The sequence below is a fragment of the Mus pahari genome, chromosome 21 (genome assembly GCF_900095145.1).
Source record: "Mus pahari chromosome 21, PAHARI_EIJ_v1.1, whole genome shotgun sequence".
Classification (NCBI taxonomy): domain Eukaryota; kingdom Metazoa; phylum Chordata; class Mammalia; order Rodentia; family Muridae; genus Mus; species Mus pahari.
In genome coordinates, this window is record NC_034610.1 from 44,896,476 (window position 1) to 44,918,856 (window position 22,381).

Genomic DNA, 22,381 nt, shown 5'->3' on the forward strand with positions numbered 1-22,381 from the left:
TCATGCTTAAACAGTGGACACTTACGGTGCAGTGCCTATAAAATCATCTTACACACACACACACAGTTGATACGAAAGGACAATCTGAAGACATTGTGCATATGTAACTTGATGTTAGTTTCATGCAGTACCCATTTCTCAGAATGGACCGTCAGTTGCCTTCCAGAACTGTGGAGAGTTTGGAATCGGGAATGTTCTGGAGAGCGTCGGGTCTCCTCCTCCCAGTGCCTAATATGCAAATGAGGACACAGGGCCTGGGGATGAGATGAGGATGTCCAAAGTCCCGAGGGCAGTCACCGAGGGCTGCTGTGCACAGAGAGCACTCTCGCACTCTCCTAACAACATGGCTGGAAAAGGGGAACTTTTGATGTTGGAGAACTTTATAGGTGGGAAATTTTTACCCTGTACCTCATATATAGATTCTTACGATCCATCAACAGGGGAAGTTTATTGCAAAGTACCAAACAGTGGGAAAGAAGAGGTGAGTCTATTCACTTGGGAGACTAAAACGTATTTACTGTGTTGACAAATTGTGGACAACTATTTTCTAAAACTAAAGGGGTGAGGACGGAGGAAAATGTAGCATTTTGTAAGGTGATTTATCATAGTACTGGACAGGTCTGAGTCGGAATGGCTCTGAATTTACTATGTTCAAGAGAAATTTGTTGGCTGTGGGAACAGTGGTTTTATTGTTTGTAATTCTCAGACAGACTATAATAGTTATAGAGAACTAAGTATTCAAAGGAACTCTTACAATATGAAATGCATCCTTCTCTCTACAAAGTACTCACTGACTCTATGGGTTTATAAAAATAAGTCTTGAAAACTTAAATTGGGAACAAAACAAAAGCCCAGTATTTTATTTTAGACCATCATCTGATAGTTCCTCATAGCTCCGAAAATACCCAGCCTAATAAAGCCAGTCATTTGAGTAATGAAATTAAAGGCTTATGTCTTCATTAAACTTAACTTTAAAAATGACGGTTCGTATTGCTTTCTCTTTCCTTTTTCTTTCTTTTTTAGTTATGAAGAATTAAGTCACTTGGGGAATTTTGTAAAATGCTTGAGATATATTTGATGTTATGAATTATTACACTGAGAATAAAAAATGTTTGGTGTGCTGAGTGAATGATGTGTGTGTGGTTACCAAATGCAAAGTGCCTATTGTTTATTACTTTCAAGGCACAAACAACTCGATTCTAATTCCAATCTTCCTATATAAATATACCTTATATGCAAAGTTTTTTCTTCAAAAATTCAGCTTTTTTTTCTTCACTGGTAAATTTTAAATCTGTCTTCTAGAAGAAAAAAATAACTTTAGACTCTGTACTAAAGTTTACGAATATTGGGTAACTTGTTAGTTACATTGTAACCAGCAATTTTGCTTGCTGACCCAAACTGCATGAGACCAAGGCTTCTCTTCTCCATCTCCTGGTGTTTCCAAAGTGAGGAGAAGCAGGTGGAGTGTGGTACCGGCTGGCACTTCTTCAGGAAATAGAATAAAACATATTTGCTTTTGCTTTTCCAGTAATATGTATGTTTTATTTTCTCAGCAATCCAGTTTGCAAATATTTTGGGTTCCACAAAAGCTGTGTCTTTGTTGATTTTACAAGATATGTGTCAAATCTTGGGTCTCTCTCTGTGTGTGTGTGTGTGTGTGTGTGTGTGTGTGTGTGTGTGTGTGTGTGTGTGTGTTTGCATGCAGTGCAAACTAAGATAGTACAGCCTGTGGACTTAATCTGATTGATCCATAGAGGAGGGCAGAAAAGCACTCAGATGCATTCTGAGTGCATCACGTTTTGGCCACAAGAGGGCATCTGCTTTTATCCATTTACCCTGGGAGCCCCACATTCCCTTTCCAACAGAGGCCTCTATCATGGGTGGGGCAAGGAAACTTATGCTATAACAGTGGTTCTCAACCTGTGGGTCAAGACTGATGGGGGTCAAAGGTCTTTTCACAGGGGTTCAGCACTTGGGGTGTAAAGCTAGGAGAGTTTGTTTATATTCCTTTGGTAACTGATGAGCTAGTCACTTCAAGTGCCAGGGACAGCGGTAGGATGGGATCACACAGTGAATACTTGAGTTTATAAACTCTCAGCTCTTAATTAAGAGCTTTGGAAGTCTGACACATCTAGACAACTTTCCTATCCCAGACTAGATCAAAAACAATATGTTCTTTAGGAAACGATTGAGACTTCTCCTCTTTTAAAATTAAAATCACTCTTTCCAAATTACTTGATGGACACATTCTAGATACCTTGGTAAAGATTGCACATGCTCCTCTCCCTGACCCCCAGCTCCTGTCTCATGGATTTGACTCTGAGTTTGCAAGTTAAGCATCTGACCTACGTTAGAACTATGTGCTGCTGGGGTGGCAGTGTGTGTGTGTGTGTGTGTGTGTGTGTGTGTGTGTGTGTGTGTGTGTGTGTGTGTATGGTGGCTGCCTCTCAGTCAATCCCTTTGAGATGTAGCCTTAGCCACTCCTAGATCCCCATTCAGCCCAAGTGGCTCAGGCCGCTGGGCCATAGTTGCTTTATCTGTAACAGGAGAGGCTGCCCTGGTGAAGGCAGCTGCACTTCTGTCAGCTCTGCAGCTCTCTCTCGGCAGAGCTGTAGCTTAATCCTTCTAGTACAAAGAAGCATGTGTCTGCCACAGCTGGCTGGCTGCCCTTCACCCAGCAAAGGAGAGCTGGTCACTTGCAGTCTGAGGCTGGCTGTAACACTGCTACAAACACCTTTTATTTTAATGGCATGAAAATAAATGTTCATTTCTCTGGGATAAATTCCAGGGAGGGTGTTGCTGACTTGCCGGGGTGGGATGAGGAGGGGGCACATGTGCCTAAAAGGTTGTTTTGTTCCCCACTTCTCTTTGTGGTTCTGGGGATTAATCCGAAGGCATTGGGCGTGCTAGGAAAATACCACTGAGCCACACTCGAATCCCAGAACACAGTGGCTCCTAAGACTGGACATTGTCTCATGTCCTTATTTACCATGCTTATTATTTGTGAAATACCTTTTGTCTGTTCCCCAATCAAATTGCTGGTGCCTCTGCTATCGTGCACTGAATGCAGCAACTCAGCATCACATGTCAGCTCTCCGATGTACAGGTATTTTTCCCTGGGTCCACAGGCCACCCTTTGAAACAGCTGTTCTGCCTATGCACAGTCAGCGGAGCCAGGTGAACTGTTGATCTGACACCCTTGAGGTCATCCATCCCATCCCTGGCCCCCAGGCTGGCTTGCTCACAGGAGCTGGGGACATTCTCTTGCTTGTCTTTGTCCTGCTAGACATTCACGCTAGAGTTTGGTCCTGTCTCAGTGGCATGTGAGCCAGCCAGCTACTCTGAGACTAAATTCCTAAGGGAATCAGTGGAAAGGAAGGAAGGTTTTGGCATATGCTTTCACATGGTCAGCTGCCCATCCCTTAGAGCCCATGGTGGCTGTGACTCAGAACTCAGATGACTGGATTTGCCCGAGGACAGTGGGAGGTAGACAACAAACACCCCTTCCTTTGTTTTTAATCCTGTGTGTTGGTTCCATGAGCACTGCGTCGTCTATTTTGTATGTAGTTTAGCACTATGACATGTTGAATCCTTGAAATTGGGCAGAATGGTCATCAGGTTTGAAGGGAGCCATGGACTTTGAATGCTGCCAGTCCCTCAGAAACCACAGTGCTAACGTGACCATCTCTGGTTTGCTCCTCAAAGATCGAAGCTGCTGTGGAGGCTGCCAGAGAGGCCTTCCCTGCCTGGTCATCCCAGAGTCCCCAGGAACGTTCTCTCGTCCTGAACAGGCTGGCGGATGTCCTGGAGCAGTCTCTGGAGGAGTTAGCCCAGGCAGAATCTAAAGACCAAGGTGACGGGCATCTCTGGCAGGATCTGTCTGCCCTCCAAGATCTTTTACCGACAGGGGTTGGGTTTGAGCACAGGTGTGTCGTAAACCAGATGCTTAAGAAAGCTGACGTGCACTGCATAGATATTGGCTCCCAGAACCCCCATTCCAGTTTGTCAAATAATCTTCTGCCTTTGACTGAAATGGATCGCCCTCGGGGCAAGTTGGTCATGTTGTCCTGTCTGAGGTGTCCAGGCAGCTTACACACTTGCTTCTCAAGGCAATAGCAGAGATGGAGGGGAAAGTGTGAGGGATGCAGAAGGCCAAGCCTTGTGGCTGACATGCTCTGCCCCACTGCAACAAGTCAGGGGCTGATCCCAAAGCTACATGGTGGGGGAATACACTCTGCCTATTTGGTGGAAGGAACTACAAGAGTCTACAGCAAAGTATGGACTGGGGAGGCAGGAGGACCTACGGATGGCCATGCCATCCGCTGTTCCAGTCAGAGGCTCCCAAGCACAGACCATGGGAAGAGCAGCTCGGTCTCTGTTGTGTTGGCAGCATTTCATCCCACGTTTTCTCTCCCTCCCAAAGGACAGAGGGATAGCGTGGATATCCATAAATTTCATAATGTCTTTTAGGAAAAGTCATGCAGTATTGAAATATGCCTGTCATTAGCCAACCTAAAGTTAGGAATCGGGTGACAGGCCCTTAGAGCAGATTTCTTCAAAGTCAGTGTGGTGATGCTTGCCTGAGATAACATCGCTAGGGTTGCTGAGGCAGGAGGATTGTGAATCCTGGTAGCTAGGCTATACAGTGATAGCCTGATTCCCCTTCCCACTCTCCCCACACCTGATATGCACAAAGGAAAGAAGAAAAAGGAAAAGGACAATTTTTCTTTTGTTCTTATTCTTGGGTCAGAGAAGTGCGAGAAAGGTCCCGCCTACTCCATGCAGAAACCAGCATCCTGTGCCGAGTGTTCTCAAGTGGGCCTTTTGATGGCTTCTGTGCGTTTGGAGGATGTTTCAGGACGCACACAGTCATTTTCCAACTCTGTCATTTCAAAGCTGCTAACGCCCGTGTGCGTGGAACGGCGGCATCTGGTACACTCGCGGTGAAAGCTTGAGGTGTTCACAGAGACGTTCTAGCTCTAGTTTGGCCCCACCTCCACCTCATCATGCCACTACCTCACGCCTAAATATTTCATCGCTTGATCCACGCATGTGCGGTGAAGAAGTGCCTCGGGCGGGCTGGAAATGAGCGTGGGGTCAGACGAATTCACGTGAAACACACAGGCGGCATTTTATGTTCTTCATTTTCCACAGGGAAAACCCTCACGCTGGCAAGAACCATGGACATTCCTCGGTCTGTCCTGAACTTCCGGTTCTTCGCTTCCTCCATCCTGCACCACGTATCGGAGTGCACACAGATGAGCCACCTGGGCTGTATGCACTACACCGTTCGCACCCCGGTGGGCATTGGTAGGTGGCATCCAAGGAGAACCTGTATCGGAAAGTTCAGAAAATTCTAGGCACTGACTACTAGGGGCCAGACTAAGGAAACACAAAGGGTCGGTTTTTTTACTTTTGCAGAAAATTCGTTGGCTTTAAAAATGACTTCTAGTTCATTCTCAACGTGTCAAAGTCTCTCCCTTTTGCAGAAACTTCGTCCTGGGAGACCGCAGCGGGAGGGCATGCTGGGAGTGCTTTGTTGCTTGTAAATAGAATAAGAAAGCATCAAATCCAGACAGTGCCACTGTTTAGGCGTCACTTCAGAACTCTGAAAAACTGGGACGTTCTTTCTCGTTCATCTTTATATGATTCATTAAGATAAGAAATTTGAGTAAATTAGTAAGCTGGCTGTGCTGCGTCATTCCCAGCATTAGGGTAGGGGGCAGCAGGAAGACCACAAGTACAAGGTTATCCTTGGCTGCATAGTGAGTCTGGAGTCAGCCTGGACGACACAAGACCCTGTCTTTTGAAAAAAAAAAAAAAAAAGAACCCAATAAATAAGTATGTGTCCCTTCAAGTAAGGTCAGTTGTCTAGTAAATAAGCGTTAACCAAGTTATTATTTTATTTGCCCCATTCTATAAGTGTCTGAAATGACTAAGTATAATCAGTAGATGTCGCTGGTGTCCTTTAAGCGCCCGAAATGGCTAAATCTAATCAGTAGATAGTGCTGTTGTCTTTTAAGTGTCTGAAATGACTACGTATAATCAGCAGATGTCGCTGTTTCCCCTGAGAAGAAACACCACATTTCTTCTCAAATATTCGGATTACAACAAGAATGCGAATGAAACATTTCACTCTCTTGATTCTCTGAACCCTCTAGAAATTATTTCCCAAGACATCGTGGGAAGTTTTAATTTCCTAAGAAGCATATGAATATTTTTTGTTGTGAATATATTTTGTTACTCTGAAAGACCAGATTTTTCTATGGGAAATTTAGTACAATAAAATATACTTACTTCCACGGGGCAAAAATATAAAATAAAATAAATCTATTTTTTTTTTCAATTCATAAGGGAGACCTTATATTTGTGTAGGCTAAGGGTAGAAACTGGACAGTTTGAGAATATGTCATAGAGGGGGCTGAGAGATAACTCAAAGATTAAGAGTGCTGGCTGCTCTTCTAGAGGTCCCGAGTTCAATACCCAGTAACCACATGGCAGCTCACAACTATCTGTAATGGGATCTGATGCCCCTTCTGGCACACAAGTATATATGCAGATAGAGCACTCATATACATTAAATAAATAGATAGATAGATAGATAGATAAATCTTTTAAAAAATACTTCAGTGAGATAACATTGTCATGTCCAACTTGTGGTTCAAGGTAATTGTGAATGGTCATAATATAGAAAATTGTAAGTTATTTATAATATCATGAGATTCTTTGGGTCATTTGGGGGGAGGGTGTTCGAGACAGGATTTCTCTGTATAGCCCTGCCTGTCCTGGAACTCACTCTGTAGACCAGGCTGGCCTCAAACTCAGAAATCCAACTGCCTCTGCCTCCCATTGCTGCGATTAAAGGTGTGTGCCACCACTGCTCAGCTTCTTTGGGTCATTTTAAAAGTAAGCTGATTGCATGGTTCTTGAGTGAGAACTTGGTAGATCATAATTTTGTGTCACAAAGTCAAAAGATTGCTATATTGGATTTGATTTTAAGACCTCCTACATTGCCAGGGCGGATTTTCTAGTCTGTATGTCAGAGTCCTTCAGCGTAACCACTGGCCAGTCCCTGGTGGCACAGTCACAATTATTTTGTGCCTGTTGAATACATAATTCAACTATGCCTGAGCTTTAGTGTCTTAGTGTCAGCAGGCTAGAGACAGAGGTGGGGGAGCCCAGCAGGAAACAGCGATTCAACAGCTTAATTCTGCCCTGAGAGAAGGCGTTCTTTAAAAAAGGAAAGATCAGGCTACAGGATTCAATATGCATTCTATTCAGAACACATTGGCAAAGGACTGGCCGCCTTCAGCCCTGCAGTTCAGATTGTCATGACTCCTAATTATAACCATAGCTTATGAAGAGGACGGGAAGTGTATCGACTTTGCTGTTGTATGGGGTGCACTGCTTGCAAGGTGTTTTAGAATAACTTGCCCAGGTTGGTTTCCTGAGCAGCACAGACTGTGTGTGAGGAGTGCCGCCCAGCTGTCTGTCTCTGGAGGCAGGTGGTGAGGGCTGTGCTGCTTCTCTTCTTAACCTATAGCTGGCTTGATCAGCCCTTGGAATCTACCACTCTACCTGCTGACCTGGAAGATAGCTCCGGCCATCGCCGCTGGGAATACCGTGATAGCCAAGCCCAGTGAGCTGACTTCTGTGACTGCCTGGATGTTTTGCAAACTCTTGGATAAAGCAGGTAACAGGATGTGGGGGGGGGGGGGGGAGGGGGGGGGGGCCGAGGGGGAAGGGGAAGGGGGGGGGGGGGGGGGGGGGGGACAGGGAGGAGACTCCGGAGCTAGGGCAGAACTGGTAGAAGCAATCTTCACCCAAAGCTAAGACTCCATTGCTGTCTTGCCATTTTGTGAGCCGGATGCTTCCTAGCCTTGCCTTCATCCACAGCGGGGGTTCTCTTTAACCCCATAGGGGTGTCACCCTAGAACAGCATCACCCTGTAGGCTGAGAGCATTGTAGTTAATATTGCAGGTTTAGAGGGACCTGGTCACATCAAAGGCACCAATTAGTTCAAGATGGTATCATCAAGTCACTTTAAATTTAAATTTGAGCTACCAGTCAGCCTTGGAGGTTGGGTATTCCTAGAGTTAGTGTAGTTGAACTAGGCTTAATAGATTCAGCCGTTTCCAAGGGGTTTAAATATCCATACCCAGTTTCTTCCTGTTTTGGAACCACACAGAAGTGGATGGGACAGAACTTATCAGCACCCTCCATTTGCGCCCCACCCTCTATCAGCTAACCGTTTAGTGTCCACACCTAGGCGGACTTCCTGGTTTCACGTGGAATATAAATCTTCATTGAGAAGCCTGATGTTGCCCTGGTATTTAAACCCCAGCAAGTGATGTTTCTGTCAGCAGCCTCTCAGCTTATGAACCCGTACAGATAGGATGGGAAAGATGACTGGGTAGTGGGGAAAGATTGATCAGCCTCCTGTCTGTGTCAGCGTGTGGTGTGCCTACTGCCTTTTGACACAGGGGACGCACTGCTGGGTGCTTCTGCCTCCACAGAACAGAATGTGCAGCAAGGATAAATCTCTCTCTCTCTCTCTCTCTCTCTCTCTCTCTCTCTCTCTCTCTCTCTCCCTCAGAAGCAAAGGAATACATGTTAGCTTCTAGTGAAGTTTAGCTGGCTGTTTCGGATGCTCATGATAGGTTAACCCGGGGCTTGTTTAGAGAACGGCACTGGTCCTTATAGACATCCCATCCTAACTGCAGTCTTTGAGGCGACCTATACAGATACCCTAGGCCTCGAGAAGCCTGCACTTATCTCTTCCATTCCCTGGAATGTTGCCCTCCTCCCTTAATGGACGACATTCTAATCACATCTTCGCAAAGCAGAGCCTTTGGTGTGCATGTGGGCCTTGTCCTGCCGGCTCTGTGACCACAGGTTCCTAGAGTAGGGCAGGACAGGGGCCGTGCTTGTCTGCTTCTTGTCATCGTAGCATACACCGGAGAGGGATCAGCCTCTACTGATGTTTCCTCTCACTTCTGCAAGTCTCATGGTCCGCTGACCCCATCATATCTAGATCTGTTGTGAGGAAGCACCTCACAGAGGGAACATGTCCTGGAGGAAGATGCTCACCTCAGGACAAGAAGGACAGAGGAGGAGGAGGAAGTGCCAGCCGGGGCTGCCGTCTTCCCTTCTGGGTCACGCTTTCAGCGACTGAGCTTTTTCTAAATCCTTGCTCTTCCATGTTCCTTCAAGCACAGCAGCACAGTAGCCCGGGGACCAAGCCTTCAGCCATGGGCCTTCGAGGCTCTCCAATCCAGGCAGAGCAGGATCTCACTCTGCTTGGATCCTAGGTAGGAACAGAGGCTTGCTGAATACGTGTGTTCCTGGGCGGCGGCTTTAGACGTTGAACAGATCTTGATTTGTGAGGATTTCCTTTCTAATCTCTCTCTCTCTCTCTCTCTCTCTCTCTCTCTCTCTCTCTCTCTCTCTCTCCCCCTCATCATAAGGATTTTCCATTTGCTGAGATTTGCTTACCATTTTGCTTTCATTTCCTAGCTGTCACCTGTCACTCCAAGGCAGCCTCTGCTTCTCTTCCCTGGGCTGCATCACCCGATCTTCCCCCTAATGAACGACCACACTGCTGCTCAAGCTGCCCTGGGTTATACATTGGGATTGGATTGATGTGTGGATCAGACATACGAGATTCTCCTTTTCTACACTGCAAGACAAACCTTAAAGGGCGTGAGAGTTAAGGGCGAATCAAAGTGACAGTATGTCCTGGGTATTTACTCTTGCAGCCTTGAGCATTTCTGCAAACGCGATCAATCGTCCTGCAGAATAAAGACATGAAGAAGCAGGCAGGAAACATCGCTCTGGGAATTCCAAAATCTCCTTGCTTTCGTAAGGCACTACATCTTACTTCTGGAGAGATTTTACAGCCCTTCCCATGAGTTATTAACCTGCACCATTACGTTTAAAATTCTTTCGCCTCTTCATCAAACCTTAGTTCTTAAAAAGGCTTCATTCGTGGTGGGTTCATGTGTCCCTGGTTATCTGCTAGCCACTTAGCCTGGTTTTATTTCACAATTTCTGTGGGCCAACTAACCTGTTCTTCTCTTGTAGCCAGAATCTCTTACAAGCTTAGAGGGCAGATACCTGTGCAAACACTTTGTTTCTGCTGCCTCTTAGCACGCTGTCATCAGAACTCAGGCGGAGAGTCAGGAGGACGCGTGGGAATCAGTTGGCCTGTGGAATGAGCTCTCTGCCCCTTGCTGACATATACACAGTGTTCCCGTGTTTTCTCTCAGCTTCTGTTAGAATATCACAGTAAGCATTAGACACAACTCGGTTTATTTTACCATTCAGGATTTATTAATATTAGCCAACCCCCCCTTAGACCTTTACTCTGCTGTCTACACAATGATATGGCCCATCGCTGGAGCTGCAGGGCCTCAAGGGATGGTGGGAAGCATGACCTTGCTTTTGCCCTGCCTGCGGCTATCTGTCTAGAATCTTCTTTGCTCTGAGGACCGAGTTCTTCTATATGGTACATGAAGCTCTTCTGTCTGTGAATATTAACCTAAACTAGACTCCATAAACTCATACAGAGAATATAGAGACTGACGACTTAGGCGTGACACTGACAGATTCATCACATTGACTTCCCACCCATCTCCTTTAAGGAGCTGCTTGGTGGTGGTGGTGTGTGTGTTGGGGGGCGGGGGTCTTCACCATCCCCTCAAAGTGACCAGGTTTATGCTGTGCTCAATAGAAGCGAGCTCTGAATAATCCTGGGTTGTTAATGTAAAAGCATCATCTATACTTTAAGATCACATTCTTGAAGATCTGATTTGATTTAAAGAGAGATGCCTAACTGGGGGAAGGGAAGGACATGGGAGCTGCCAGGCTGTTCCAAAGCTTCTCACACAGGATTTCTGCACCTGCTCTAGTCGCCTGAGGAAACAGAGGGACCTCCTAGATACAAACACAACATGACCATGTCAAACTTCTCCATTTTAAAACTTGTTTCTGTGTGGATGCTGACTGCTAAGCACAGGTCGGAGAACTCAACCGCTAACATTCATTAACCTGCTCTGACCAGACTGCTGATCATCATTTAACTTTACTTTGCCACATTTCTCACCAGAAAAGCGAGCTAATAATAAATAGTAAGTACCTTACAGGGTTGTGAGGCCAGAAACCTGTCTGTAATCTCCCCTTATAAGGGAGGGATGTGTTTCCAGACTGTGATCAGACACCTGAAACTGTGGATGGCTTTGGTCTCTCTATGTGCCTTTTTTAATATATGCATATATACCTATGGTAAAGTTTAATTTATAATTGGGCATTATGAAAAATTAGTAATAGAATAGAAAAGGCATAACCATGTCCTGTAATAAAATGTGATGTGTGAGTGGTCATTTTCTCCAAATGAAAAGAAAAATATTTCAGACAATAAGTGACTTTGGGTAATGGAAACCATAGAAAACAGAGGATGACCATGCATTACTAGTAGCAATAGCTGTGCTCACTAAGCAGCCAGTGTGTGTCAGCATTTACTGCTGGCTCGCGGCATACAGTGGGGAAAAAAAAATTCAGATCGTTTTTCTGACCCTGGTGCCCAGGCAGAGAGAAATAAATTCACTGTTGGGGAGATATCTTAGTAAGTCAAATGCGTATTTCACAGTGAGAGGATCTGAATTCAGTCTGTACAGCCCAGGTAACAGAGCCAGGTGTGGAGGTGCACACACAGGAGAAATCCGGGTGCCAGGAACAGGGGAGCAGTGTGTGAGTGCATGTGTGCATGTGTGCATGCGTGCATGTGTGTTGATCTCAGATGCTCAGAGGCAGCCAGTGTAGCCCACTGCAGGAGCTCCAGGCTAATGAGAGGTTCTGTCTCCAAAAGGATGGCTTCTGAGGAATGCACTGGGCTTCTCAATACATGTGCATTCATATGAATACACTCTCAGACACATGTGCACTCACATGTGCATCCACATGCATTCATATGAATACATATACAGACACATGTGCACACACATGCATTCACATAAATACACACTCAGACACATGTGCACACACATATGTATCCACATGCATTCTTATGAATACATATTCAGACATATGTGCATACACATGTGTATCCACATGCATTCACATGAATACACACATTTAGACACAGGCACACATACATGCATTCACATGAATGCACACTCAGATACATGCACACACACATGTGCAGTCACATGAATACATAGATACATGCAAACAACACATAGGCACATACCCTAAAGGATTTAATCCTGAAAACAGGTGGATGTATTCATGTAAATTTGGGTCTAAAGAGTCTTGCAGTAGAAAAGATTCAGGCACTGGTTTTTGTATGGTCTTGGTATTTGTCACGTGATCTTGGTTGCAGCGATGCTGTATATAGCCAAGGGCACAGGGTCTTGAGTCTGGGAAGCCTACTCTTGCTTCTTTTAGCTAGGAGAGTTATCTCTTCACATTTCCGCAGAGTCAAATATCCTCTGACTTAACACGGTCACCTTGGTCTGCGACTTCTGGGTATCAAGCTGGAGCCAGTCCCGGCTCCACATGAGGTTTGATCTGCTCCATGGTACTTCTACATCAGCCCCAAAAGCCTAGTCAGTGTCAGAGGTTCTTAGAATGTCCCCGCTCTGCATCTTTCCAGGCCAAAGCACCCAGAAACCCCCAGCAGGTGGGTTCTATAAGCAGAGGTGACTTTGTAGATTGGCTTTGTCATTAACTTGAGCTTGTCCTAAAACCTCCAGGTGCAGTCACACCAGCCCACCTCACCCCCACCCCCCAGCTTCTGGACTCCCAGAGGAGAGTCTGCATGCCACCTCAGGTATCCTCCGTAACCCTGGGAGAATTACTACCACTGGTTTTATTTCCCATCCAGGTGTCCCACCAGGTGTGATCAATATTGTGTTTGGAACAGGGCCGAGGGTCGGTGAAGCCCTTGTGTCTCACCCCGAGGTACCCCTGATCTCATTCACTGGGAGCCAGCCCACAGCTGAACGAATTACCCAGCTCAGTGCTCCCCACTGCAAGAAGCTCTCCCTGGAGCTGGGAGGCAAGAACCCCGCTATCATCTTTGAGGATGCCAACCTGGAGGAGTGTATCCCGGCAACCGTCAGGTCCAGCTTTGCTAACCAGGTCTGAGTCCCGCTTACCACCGCCCTGTCCGGTTGGATCTATCTTATCACAGTGCAAAGCCCAGGGGATTGGCAGTGTCTGTTATTTTTCTAAGAGGGGAATCAATGCCAGAGCTACTCTAGCAGCGGGGAGTGCCTGGTGTGGTCATGGAGCCTTTCTGTCAAGTCCCTCATCTTAAGTCACACAACTTTTATCCAGTGCCAGCACGGTGGAACCATGGACTTCCCTACTCCCGGCCGCTGCGTTTATTTATTCACGCATGTGTCCGATTAACAGTAGATTTTCTTCTCTCCCAGAACTATCCCTGATGCCTGTACAAGTTCCCATTCCCTGTAATATTCTGAGCTTGGAGTGACAGAGAACGTCAGGACATCTTTGCATCTCCTAATTATCACATCAGAGCTGTTTCTGTGGGCTCTGTTCTTCAAAGGCACAGCCCCCTAGAGGACTAAGAACACTAGACCAGATTAACTGAACAACAGCTTCCCACAGATGGGAACAAGGCCTCTGTTTGGTTACCTTTATAATCACTTGAACAATGCCACGTTCCAAAGGGATTCTGTGAATGTGTAGTAAGAAACGTGGCTTTCAATTAATATCTTCATGATAATTGAAATGATGATTATTTCCTTTACCATAATTCCCAAAGAAGATGGCTAGACATGTATTGTTTGGGTATTTACAGACAAGTCCGTGTTATAACACAACTGATTTAATCATCATACGGAGCAGATTTCAAGTAATACCCAGCAAACTAACTGTATCAGGGCTCCAGGACAACAAGAGGGACAAACTCTGAGAACTGAAGTGAGCGAGACTCCGCTGACACATTGTGTAAGGTAGCCACATGCTAAGCAAGGAGATAGAGACTGTAGGCTATTCATCTACCAGGATTCTTTTAGGATTTGGGTTGGCCCATCAAACCTTTCTTTGAGGGGATGATGTTTTAAGGTATAAATGAAATAAAAGGTATGTTCAGGCCAAGATGGATTTTAAGCAAACTACCACATCTTGCTTTATTTGCTTAGCTGATTGATGGGTTCCAGACAGAACATATTTCTCTCTTAATTGAAGATGATTGGCTTCGAGCGAGGTAGGGGTGAACTCTCAGGGTGCCCTTGAGCATATATTAATTCTAAACTCCATTTTCTAATCGTGGACTGAGAATAACTCACACACCACAGAGCTTTCATGGTGCCGTGGCATGGAGAATCAGTGCATGAGGCTTTTCTTGGGAGTCATGGTTTCTGAGCTCAGGGTGGCCTATATTTTCCTAGCACTAAATGATGAAGGCTGTTAGAACATCCTTCTTTTGCATAAGGAACTTATGCAAATGAATCCAACAGGTGTTTGCCCATCTTCCAAGCCACGCAGGCAGATGGTTCTGATAGTTGTCCTGTTGGAGAAAGAATTCATTATCTCAGAACATTAACTGCTTGTTTTGGACACTAAGCCTTTGTGTAAGTACCAAGATAATGAGAATCATTCTGTTGCCTGGGATTACTGTGAACATTAAATATAGATGTGCTGAAAATGTCGTCAATATTTGTGCATCCATACACATTCACAGTTTGCTATGAAATGTTTGGATGTGGTTCATAAACTATTTAATGTTATAGTTAAACGGCAGTTAGGATTATTTTTCTCTCCAAAACCTAGCAGGACCTTTCCCCTGGGCATTCAGTATCTTTGTTTCTGTGTCTAGTGGGCATCGGGGTTGAACATACACAGCATGAACTCTTAATCCGCCCTCTCTCTCCACCCACTGGAAAAGCCTCTCTTCTCTTTCCCCCTTCTGCTTTCCCATGGAAAAGTATTCCATCCAGAGTGGAACAGGGCCCAAAGCTTGGAGCAACCCTGTTATGTCTTTCTCTTTTCCTTCTACCTATGTGTGGTCTATAAACAAATTCTGTTGGTCCTATGATTAACACATATTCCAAAACATTGCTTTTCTAATGTATCTGTGTAGGTCTTCTACACTTTGGGGGTACCATACTTCTTTAAGAGTTTTGAATTTAGTGGAATTATATTTCCTCTCTCCACTTTCATTGGTGCCTCCTCTGTACAGGTTCCCTATATTTATTTGAGCTTTTGGAATATTTTTCTTCACTTCTCACTCTAACTTTTGCTCTCTACACAACTTCACGAATGATCACCTAAGACTGTAAGTCTCAGGGTTAGGGGAGACAGAGCAGTCAGCAAAGCACTTGCCACTCAAGTATGAGACCCTGCATTGGACCCGAAGCCACTTAAGGAAGCCACATGCTGCAGTTCTAGGACTAAGGAGGTGAGGGCAGGCCGGTCCTCTGGCTCGGTGCTCAGGCAGTTTGACCTACTCAGAGAATGCTGGGCCTCTGAAAAGATCCTGTTCTAAAGCAAACAAACAAACAAACAAACCCCAAACCAAAACCAAGCAACAGCAAAAAGAAAACCCAAGGAGAACTGCTCCCGAGTAATGACACCCAGGATTGCTTCTGCCTTCCACATGTACACTCACAACACACATGCCCCCCACATGCACACATACATATGCCCACACACATACCCATGGTACATATACACATGTATATACGCATACACTCATATGCACACACCTACTCACATGCATAAACATATGGACACATAAGCATTTACATATCACATGCATACACACACATGCATACATACACCACACATACACATGCATTCATATATCATACATACACCATATACACATGCATATACATATCACATACACACCACATACACACACATGCATACACATAACACAAAACATACCATGCACATATGAATACACATATCACACACACCACACACATGAATTCACATATCACACACACACACATTCACATATCACACACACACACACACACACACACCACACAAACACACACACACACGCATTCATCTATCACATGCACACTACACACACATGCATACATATCCCACACACACCACACACATACACACACACCATACACATATGCACACACAGATACTGTAAATCTGAAACTCTGTGGCTTAAAATCTCTTGCTTTCTTTCCATGATGCCGAGGGTAAAGCAACTTCCTCCTGAGCCTTTAAGAGTGTTGGCCTGCTCCACCCCAACCTCATCTTCTTCCCTTCCCTCTTCCACTCACGTCCTTCATCACCCACACCAACCTCAGGCTATAGAAGATTCCCTCGTCTTACCACTGAAACCTCTTTCCTCTTGGTCATTACTTATCCAGCTCCTTCATGTTAACCACAAGTCCCTTCAAATAGGCACTCTGTAAATATTGCCCATGAATTCTTTCATTGAAGTTCTTAATTTTATCATTTGCCTAATGTTCTTCTATTGTTTTGATAACTCTGTGAAGTCATATGGCATAGTGAATGTTTATTTGTTTTTTCTCTGTCTTCATGTGAGATTATGTGTTCCGTGTGGTAGGGACTAGTCCTGTTGACATCTGGATCTCATTGCCTGGACCAGTGCCTAGTACACGTCAGGTGATCAAAACCATGCAGGCATCTATCCATGAAGAATGCTCCCAACTTCATCGTTGTCTTCACTTTTGACAGGGGGAGATCTGCCTTTGTACCAGCAGGATCTTTGTCCAGAGGAGCATCTACAGTGAATTTCTGAAGAGGTTTGTGGAAGCTACCAGAAAGTGGAAAGTTGGTATTCCTTCTGATCCATCAGCCAACATGGGTGCTTTGATAAGTAAAGCACATCTGGAGAAAGTAAGTGGATCTCTGCCATCTACATTCCAGAAAGTTCTTAATTAAAGAGAAACGTAGAGGCTTTGTGTGGTGGCTCACACCGTTGATCCCAGGAGGCAGAGGCAGAGGCAGAGGCAGGTGGAGCTCTGTGAGTTCAAGGCCAGCCTGGTCTACATAGTGAGTTCTAGAACAGCCAGAGCTACATAGTGAGACCCTGTCTCAAAAAAAACAAGAGAGAGATATGTAGAGAGAGACAGGGAAAGAGGGAGGGAAACAGAAATAGGGTGGGAGTGGAATTCAGGCCTTGGAGAAGTCACTCAGAGGGATTAGGTCCAAATTTGGATTTTAGGACCCACATTGAGAAGCTCCAAATGCTTGTAACTCTAGCTCCAAGGGATCAACAACTGCTTCTGACATCCATGGGCACACATACCTGCATGCACACACATACATACGTACACACGCACAAGTAAAGAGAATAAATCAAATCTTAAAGAGAAGCTCAGTATAAGCAGAGTACTACGTGTCAGAACTTGAGGTGTTATTACTTTTGAGAAATTATCGGCTATGGGAAACTGTTTCTCATGGACTAAGAGCAGAAGGGAACCCTTCAGACACTTGCTTGATCCTCTCCTCCCCATCCGTAAGCAAATGGTTCCTTCTGAAAGTTTCCTTCTGAGGTTTTCAGCCTACCCTAACCACACTCCCTGGAACTCCCCCAACTCTCCAGTGCCTACTTTTTCTCACGTTTCTTGTTTTCCATTTGTTTTAATGTGTGAGAGTTTTGCCTGCAGGTGGGTCTGTGCACCATGGATATGCATGGTGCCCAAGGAGATCAGAAGAAGGCACTGAATCGTAGACATGCTAGTGAGCCATCACGTGTGTGCTGGGAACGGGACCCAGGTCCTTGTCTGGATCATCTTTACATGCTCCTGACCACAGAGCCATCTCTCCAGCTCTCTCCATGATTCTTGACACTGCCTGACGCATAGTGTGCACTTCTTCTCTTACTGACCGTCTCCCCCTGAGCAGAAGGTAGTCAGGTTTATGTACTGTTGTGTCCTGAGACTTTAGGAAATCACCAGAAATGCAGCAGCTGTCCGTATTCATTGGAAGAATCATGTTAACACCATGCTCTGGGTTTCAGAACTGTGTTCAGAACATTAAACTCAAGGTACCTATTAAGTTTAAAATTTTTCTTTTTGGTGCTTGGCTTCAAGTACTTGGAACTGGGTCTAAACATATAGGCTCTGGACATCTCCCTTGCTGGCATGAATCAGCATGGACTCCAAATGGAAAACAAACTCAATTTCCCAGCCTCGGTTTAGAAAAGTGCTTGCTCCATTATCGCCGAGTCACTGGGTTAGCTTATGGCATAATTTATTTTACATTATAATCAGCTACACTACATTACCTTCATTTGTTTTTAGAGTATAATCAGTAATAAGACTGAAAATTAGAGATGATTTCTTCTTCTTCTTCTTCTTCTTCTTCTTCTTCTTCTTCTTCTTCTTCTTCTTCTTCTTCTTCTTCTTCTTCTTCTCCTTCTCCTTCTCCTTCTCCTTCTCCTTCTCCTTCTTCTTCCCTTATTACGTCTTTGAGGAATTCACATAATGTTTTTGATCAGATTCACCATGCCCCCTAATTCCTCCAAGTTCCATCCTCATTTCATACCCACCCCGTTGTGTTTTCAGGTTTTACCACATCAAGTCCTGTGTATTGCCGATGTATTCTTGGGTGCATGGCTGTCCAATAGAATGCGGCCAATCTCTCCAAGCAGCTATCAGCTACCTACAGCTACTCTGCTAAGGGAGGGACTTCATGCCTACTTCTCTCTCAATGCCGAAATTTTATCTGTCTTGAGCTTGTGCAGGTCTTTTGTGTGCTGTCACATTTGCTGTGAGTTCATATGTGCAGTCGCCTCATGCCATCCAGAAAACACTGCTTCTGTGTGGCCATCCACTGGTTCTGCCCTTCATAGTCTTTCTGCTTTCCTCTTCTGCAAAGATCCCCAAGGAGATGGTGTGATAGAGATGTCCCATTTATGGCTTAGCGCTCTTCAGTTTCTTTTCTTCTCTTTTTATTAGATATTTTCTTTATTTACATTTCAAATGTTATCCCCTTTCCTGGTTTCCCCTCTGACAACCCCTATCCCATCCCCTCCCCCCCGCTCACCATCCCACCCACTCCCCCTTCCCTCTCCTGGTATTCCCCCACACTGGGGCATCGAGCCTTCTCAGGACAAGGGTCTCTCCTCCCATTGATGTCGAACCAAAGAATACACGTGGAAGGACCATGGCTCCAGCTGCATATGTAGCAGAGGACGGCCTTGTTGCACTCTTCGGTTTCTTATACTCTGCACCTCAATGAGTTGTGGATCTATGTGTTAATTATCATCATCTTGGGGGAAAAAAGCTTTTCTGATGAGGGTTGAGAAATCTACTAATCTATGGTATAACCATAAATCATTAAGAGTCAGTTTAATATTGTGTTATGTCTCCTTAACAAAATAATAGTTGTAGGTTGTCCTCTAGGGCCTATGGTCTATTGAGTCACAGATTCTTGACCCCTGATAATGGTACCAGATAAGGATTCCATTTTTGTGGAGTAGACCTTAAATCCAACCAGAAGACAGTTTATTACTCTTATGGTATTTATGCTAATACTGCACCAATGGACATATCTGTCTGTGTACGTCATTATTGTAGCTTGCAGGGTTCGCATCCGGATAATCGCGATAATTGTCTTTTTCCTCTTGAAATGTGCATAGTACCTTCCATGACTATGAAAGCTAGTCAGTAGGGATGATGTTTGCACATCAATAATAGCTTCATTCCTCCATGTTCTGTGATTCAAGTATGTGATGTTTTCAGTAACATCATGTTCTAGAGGGTAAGCAAGAGCAAAGGCAATAGTTTGTAACATGAGAACTCGCTGGCTAAAGCTCTAACAGGTGCAATCCATTCCTGGCACTGAATGTTTTACTTGTTAGCCTGGGCTGTCTAATAAGGGCATTGCCACCCTATTATAGGGCATATTCCCACTTCTTACGATGAAAACACTTCTGTCCTTTGCAAAACACACACACACACACACACACACACACACACAGAGAGAGAGAGAGAGAGAGAGAGAGAGAGAGAGAGAGAGAGAGAGAGTTTTGTACCTAACTGCAGGATATGCCTGAGTGTGAATTAAGCTTTGTTGTTTATTAGTTGTATGGATCCTATATACTTTTGGAGGTATATTGATAAGGTGAACAACTTGGGGATGAAAACAACCCATAGAGTTACAAGTGACATACACAAAATCACTTATATTAGTGCCTGGTACTGAGGCATGAAATAATCTGCTACCTATCCCAGGAGGGCTGACTATGCAAACTCTGGTGGAAACTGCTCCGCCTTAAGCTTTGCTGTTGTGGTAATATAACCCCCAATCCCTTAGCATTGACCTTACATTGCTTTTCAATCATTAGAAAATATTGATTTTTCTGCTGATGTGTGTGAAATACCCAACGGTAAGAGGTTTGTAATTATGGTTTTCTCTCCCCCAGGTCAGAAGTTATGTCTTGAAAGCTCAGACTGAGGGTGCACGGATTCTCTGTGGTGAGGGTGTGGACCAGCTAAGCCTTCCACTCAGGAACCAGGCAGGCTACTTCATGCTTCCCACAGTGATAACAGACATTAAGGATGAGTCCCGCTGCATGACGGAAGAGATCTTTGGCCCAGTGACGTGTGTTGTTCCTTTTGATACTGAAGAAGAAGTGATTACAAGAGCTAACAGCGTCAGGTACGGGTTGGCAGCCACAGTGTGGTCCAAGGATGTGGGGCGCATCCACAGGGTAGCTAAGAAGCTTCAGTCAGGGCTGGTCTGGACCAACTGCTGGCTCATCAGGGAGCTGAACCTGCCCTTCGGAGGGATGAAGAGCTCTGGAATAGGAAGAGAAGGAGCCAGGGACTCATACGAGTTCTTCACTGAAATAAAAACCATCACCATTAAACACTGACCTCTCCCCTCCGCCATGGGGCAGCTGCTGTGGCTGACGCCTGCCAGCAGAGAATCGCTCGCTCCTCAGTGTAGTCAACAGAGATCCTAGGATTCGTTCAGTCATGTCGCTGCTTGCCAGGAGACCTGCTCTTGATGACCATTGCTAGTTGGTATTTTTACCGGCTTCTAAAGGAAAAAGAAAAAAAGGCAGTTTTTATGAATTTTTGAAAATCTGCCCAAATCAGGTGTTTTTATTTGCAAATACCCAGCAAAAACAAAAAACAAAACAAAGGCCTGGGAGATGGCTCAGTGGGTAACGTGCTTGCTGTATGAGCACAAGAGCCTGAGCTCAGATCCCAGCATCAGTGCAAAAGACTGACCTGGTGGTATATAACACAACACACACACACACACACACACCCCACCACCACCACCACCACCACCACAACAACAACAACAATAACAACAACAAGCCTGAAGAGAAACAACGCACCATCAATTTCTGCCTTGACAAAGCTTTGAAGATGAACCTCTCAACCCCATAGCCACTACCCAACTTTGACTGCTAATTGGCTGAGCCCATTCATACCGGGAAGTGATGGTTGTCTGAAGAGCTTGTGAGTGTCACGCTCGCTAGATCTTACTAAATATGTCTGATACGAGTAAGGGAAGATAAGGTAGTTATTGTTTTTTAGAGGTTAACTCGGGACACAAAACAGTATGGTCTATTTTCACTGTCGAGTCTAGTCAACTCTAATTCTTCAAAGAAGCAATAAATTGTTCAGCAGTATGGCATCTGCCTTGAGTTGTTCACTACTCTCTTTATCCTCATTCTCTTAAAAGTACAGGCTCTTTACTAATAAAAGTACGTCTAATGCCCCATTGCCCACATCCTCTGAATACAGTGAGGAAAATGCTGACGTTTACAGAAGTTCCACAGCAACCTCAGGGCTCCACAGAAAGTATGGGGCAGAGGTGGGATTTGAACCTCAGACTCCACAGCTCAGGATTTCGCACAGCCTCACGGCTGCCATGGGCTCCGCTCCAGAAACAGAGAGGCGCTGTGATCCCAGCACACATTGTTCTGGGTCTCCTTTCCCTTTCTGGTCTCCCACCTTGCCTTTCCTCGCTCACTGGCTCCATCCCACGCGGGTGAGAGAGATGTACAGTGGCTGTGCATCTAGGAGCCTCCTCCAGCTCTTGCCGCTGCTCACGGATTCAAACTATTGATTTGCCGTCTGATTCCCGGTTGGCTGGTTCCTGAAGGCCCCAAGATCAATTACTCCCTCCCGAACTCTGAATATTTTCCACGATGCCTGGCACCACAGAAGGGACTCAGAATGAACTCGTAGAAAAGAATGCAATGTTTTGGTTGCATAGTGTAAGGCAGGTTTTGTGCGGGTGGTAAGACCGAACTTCTTGAGTTTTCTTAGATAAATTTTCTCATGAACAAATGCTGAGAAATTCCAACTGACCTTTTGAAGAGCTAGTGATGGCATTGGGCTTTATTGGTTCCTAGCTTTTACCTCCTCTCCTTCCTCTTCCCTTG

At 45.1% G+C, this 22,381-nt stretch overlaps 1 protein-coding gene across 1 annotated transcript; it reads left to right on the top strand.

Moving 5' to 3' along the window:
- Nucleotides 1-255: 255 nt before the first annotated feature.
- Aldh8a1 (aldehyde dehydrogenase 8 family member A1) lies at nucleotides 256-21,625 on the top strand. Its single transcript, XM_021221567.2, has 7 exons — nucleotides 256-481; nucleotides 3,706-3,853; nucleotides 5,155-5,310; nucleotides 7,544-7,693; nucleotides 12,884-13,140; nucleotides 16,702-16,863; nucleotides 20,399-21,625. The coding sequence occupies exons 1-7, from the start codon at nucleotides 266-268 to the stop codon at nucleotides 20,849-20,851; spliced, it is 1,542 nt and encodes a 513-aa protein (XP_021077226.2). The 5' UTR covers nucleotides 256-265; the 3' UTR covers nucleotides 20,852-21,625.
- The last annotated feature ends 756 nt before the right edge of the window (nucleotides 21,626-22,381 follow it).

Excerpts from the sequence above, each read along its gene's own strand:
- Aldh8a1 (XM_021221567.2), top strand. The coding sequence starts at position 266 with ATGAGGATGTCCAAAGTCCCGAGGGCAGTCACCGAGGGCTGCTGTGCA. Across the intron at positions 3,854-5,154 it reads GGCAGAATCTAAAGACCAAG|GGAAAACCCTCACGCTGGCA; the intron begins GTGACGGGCATC and ends CATTTTCCACAG. Across the intron at positions 13,141-16,701 it reads GGTCCAGCTTTGCTAACCAG|GGGGAGATCTGCCTTTGTAC; the intron begins GTCTGAGTCCCG and ends CACTTTTGACAG.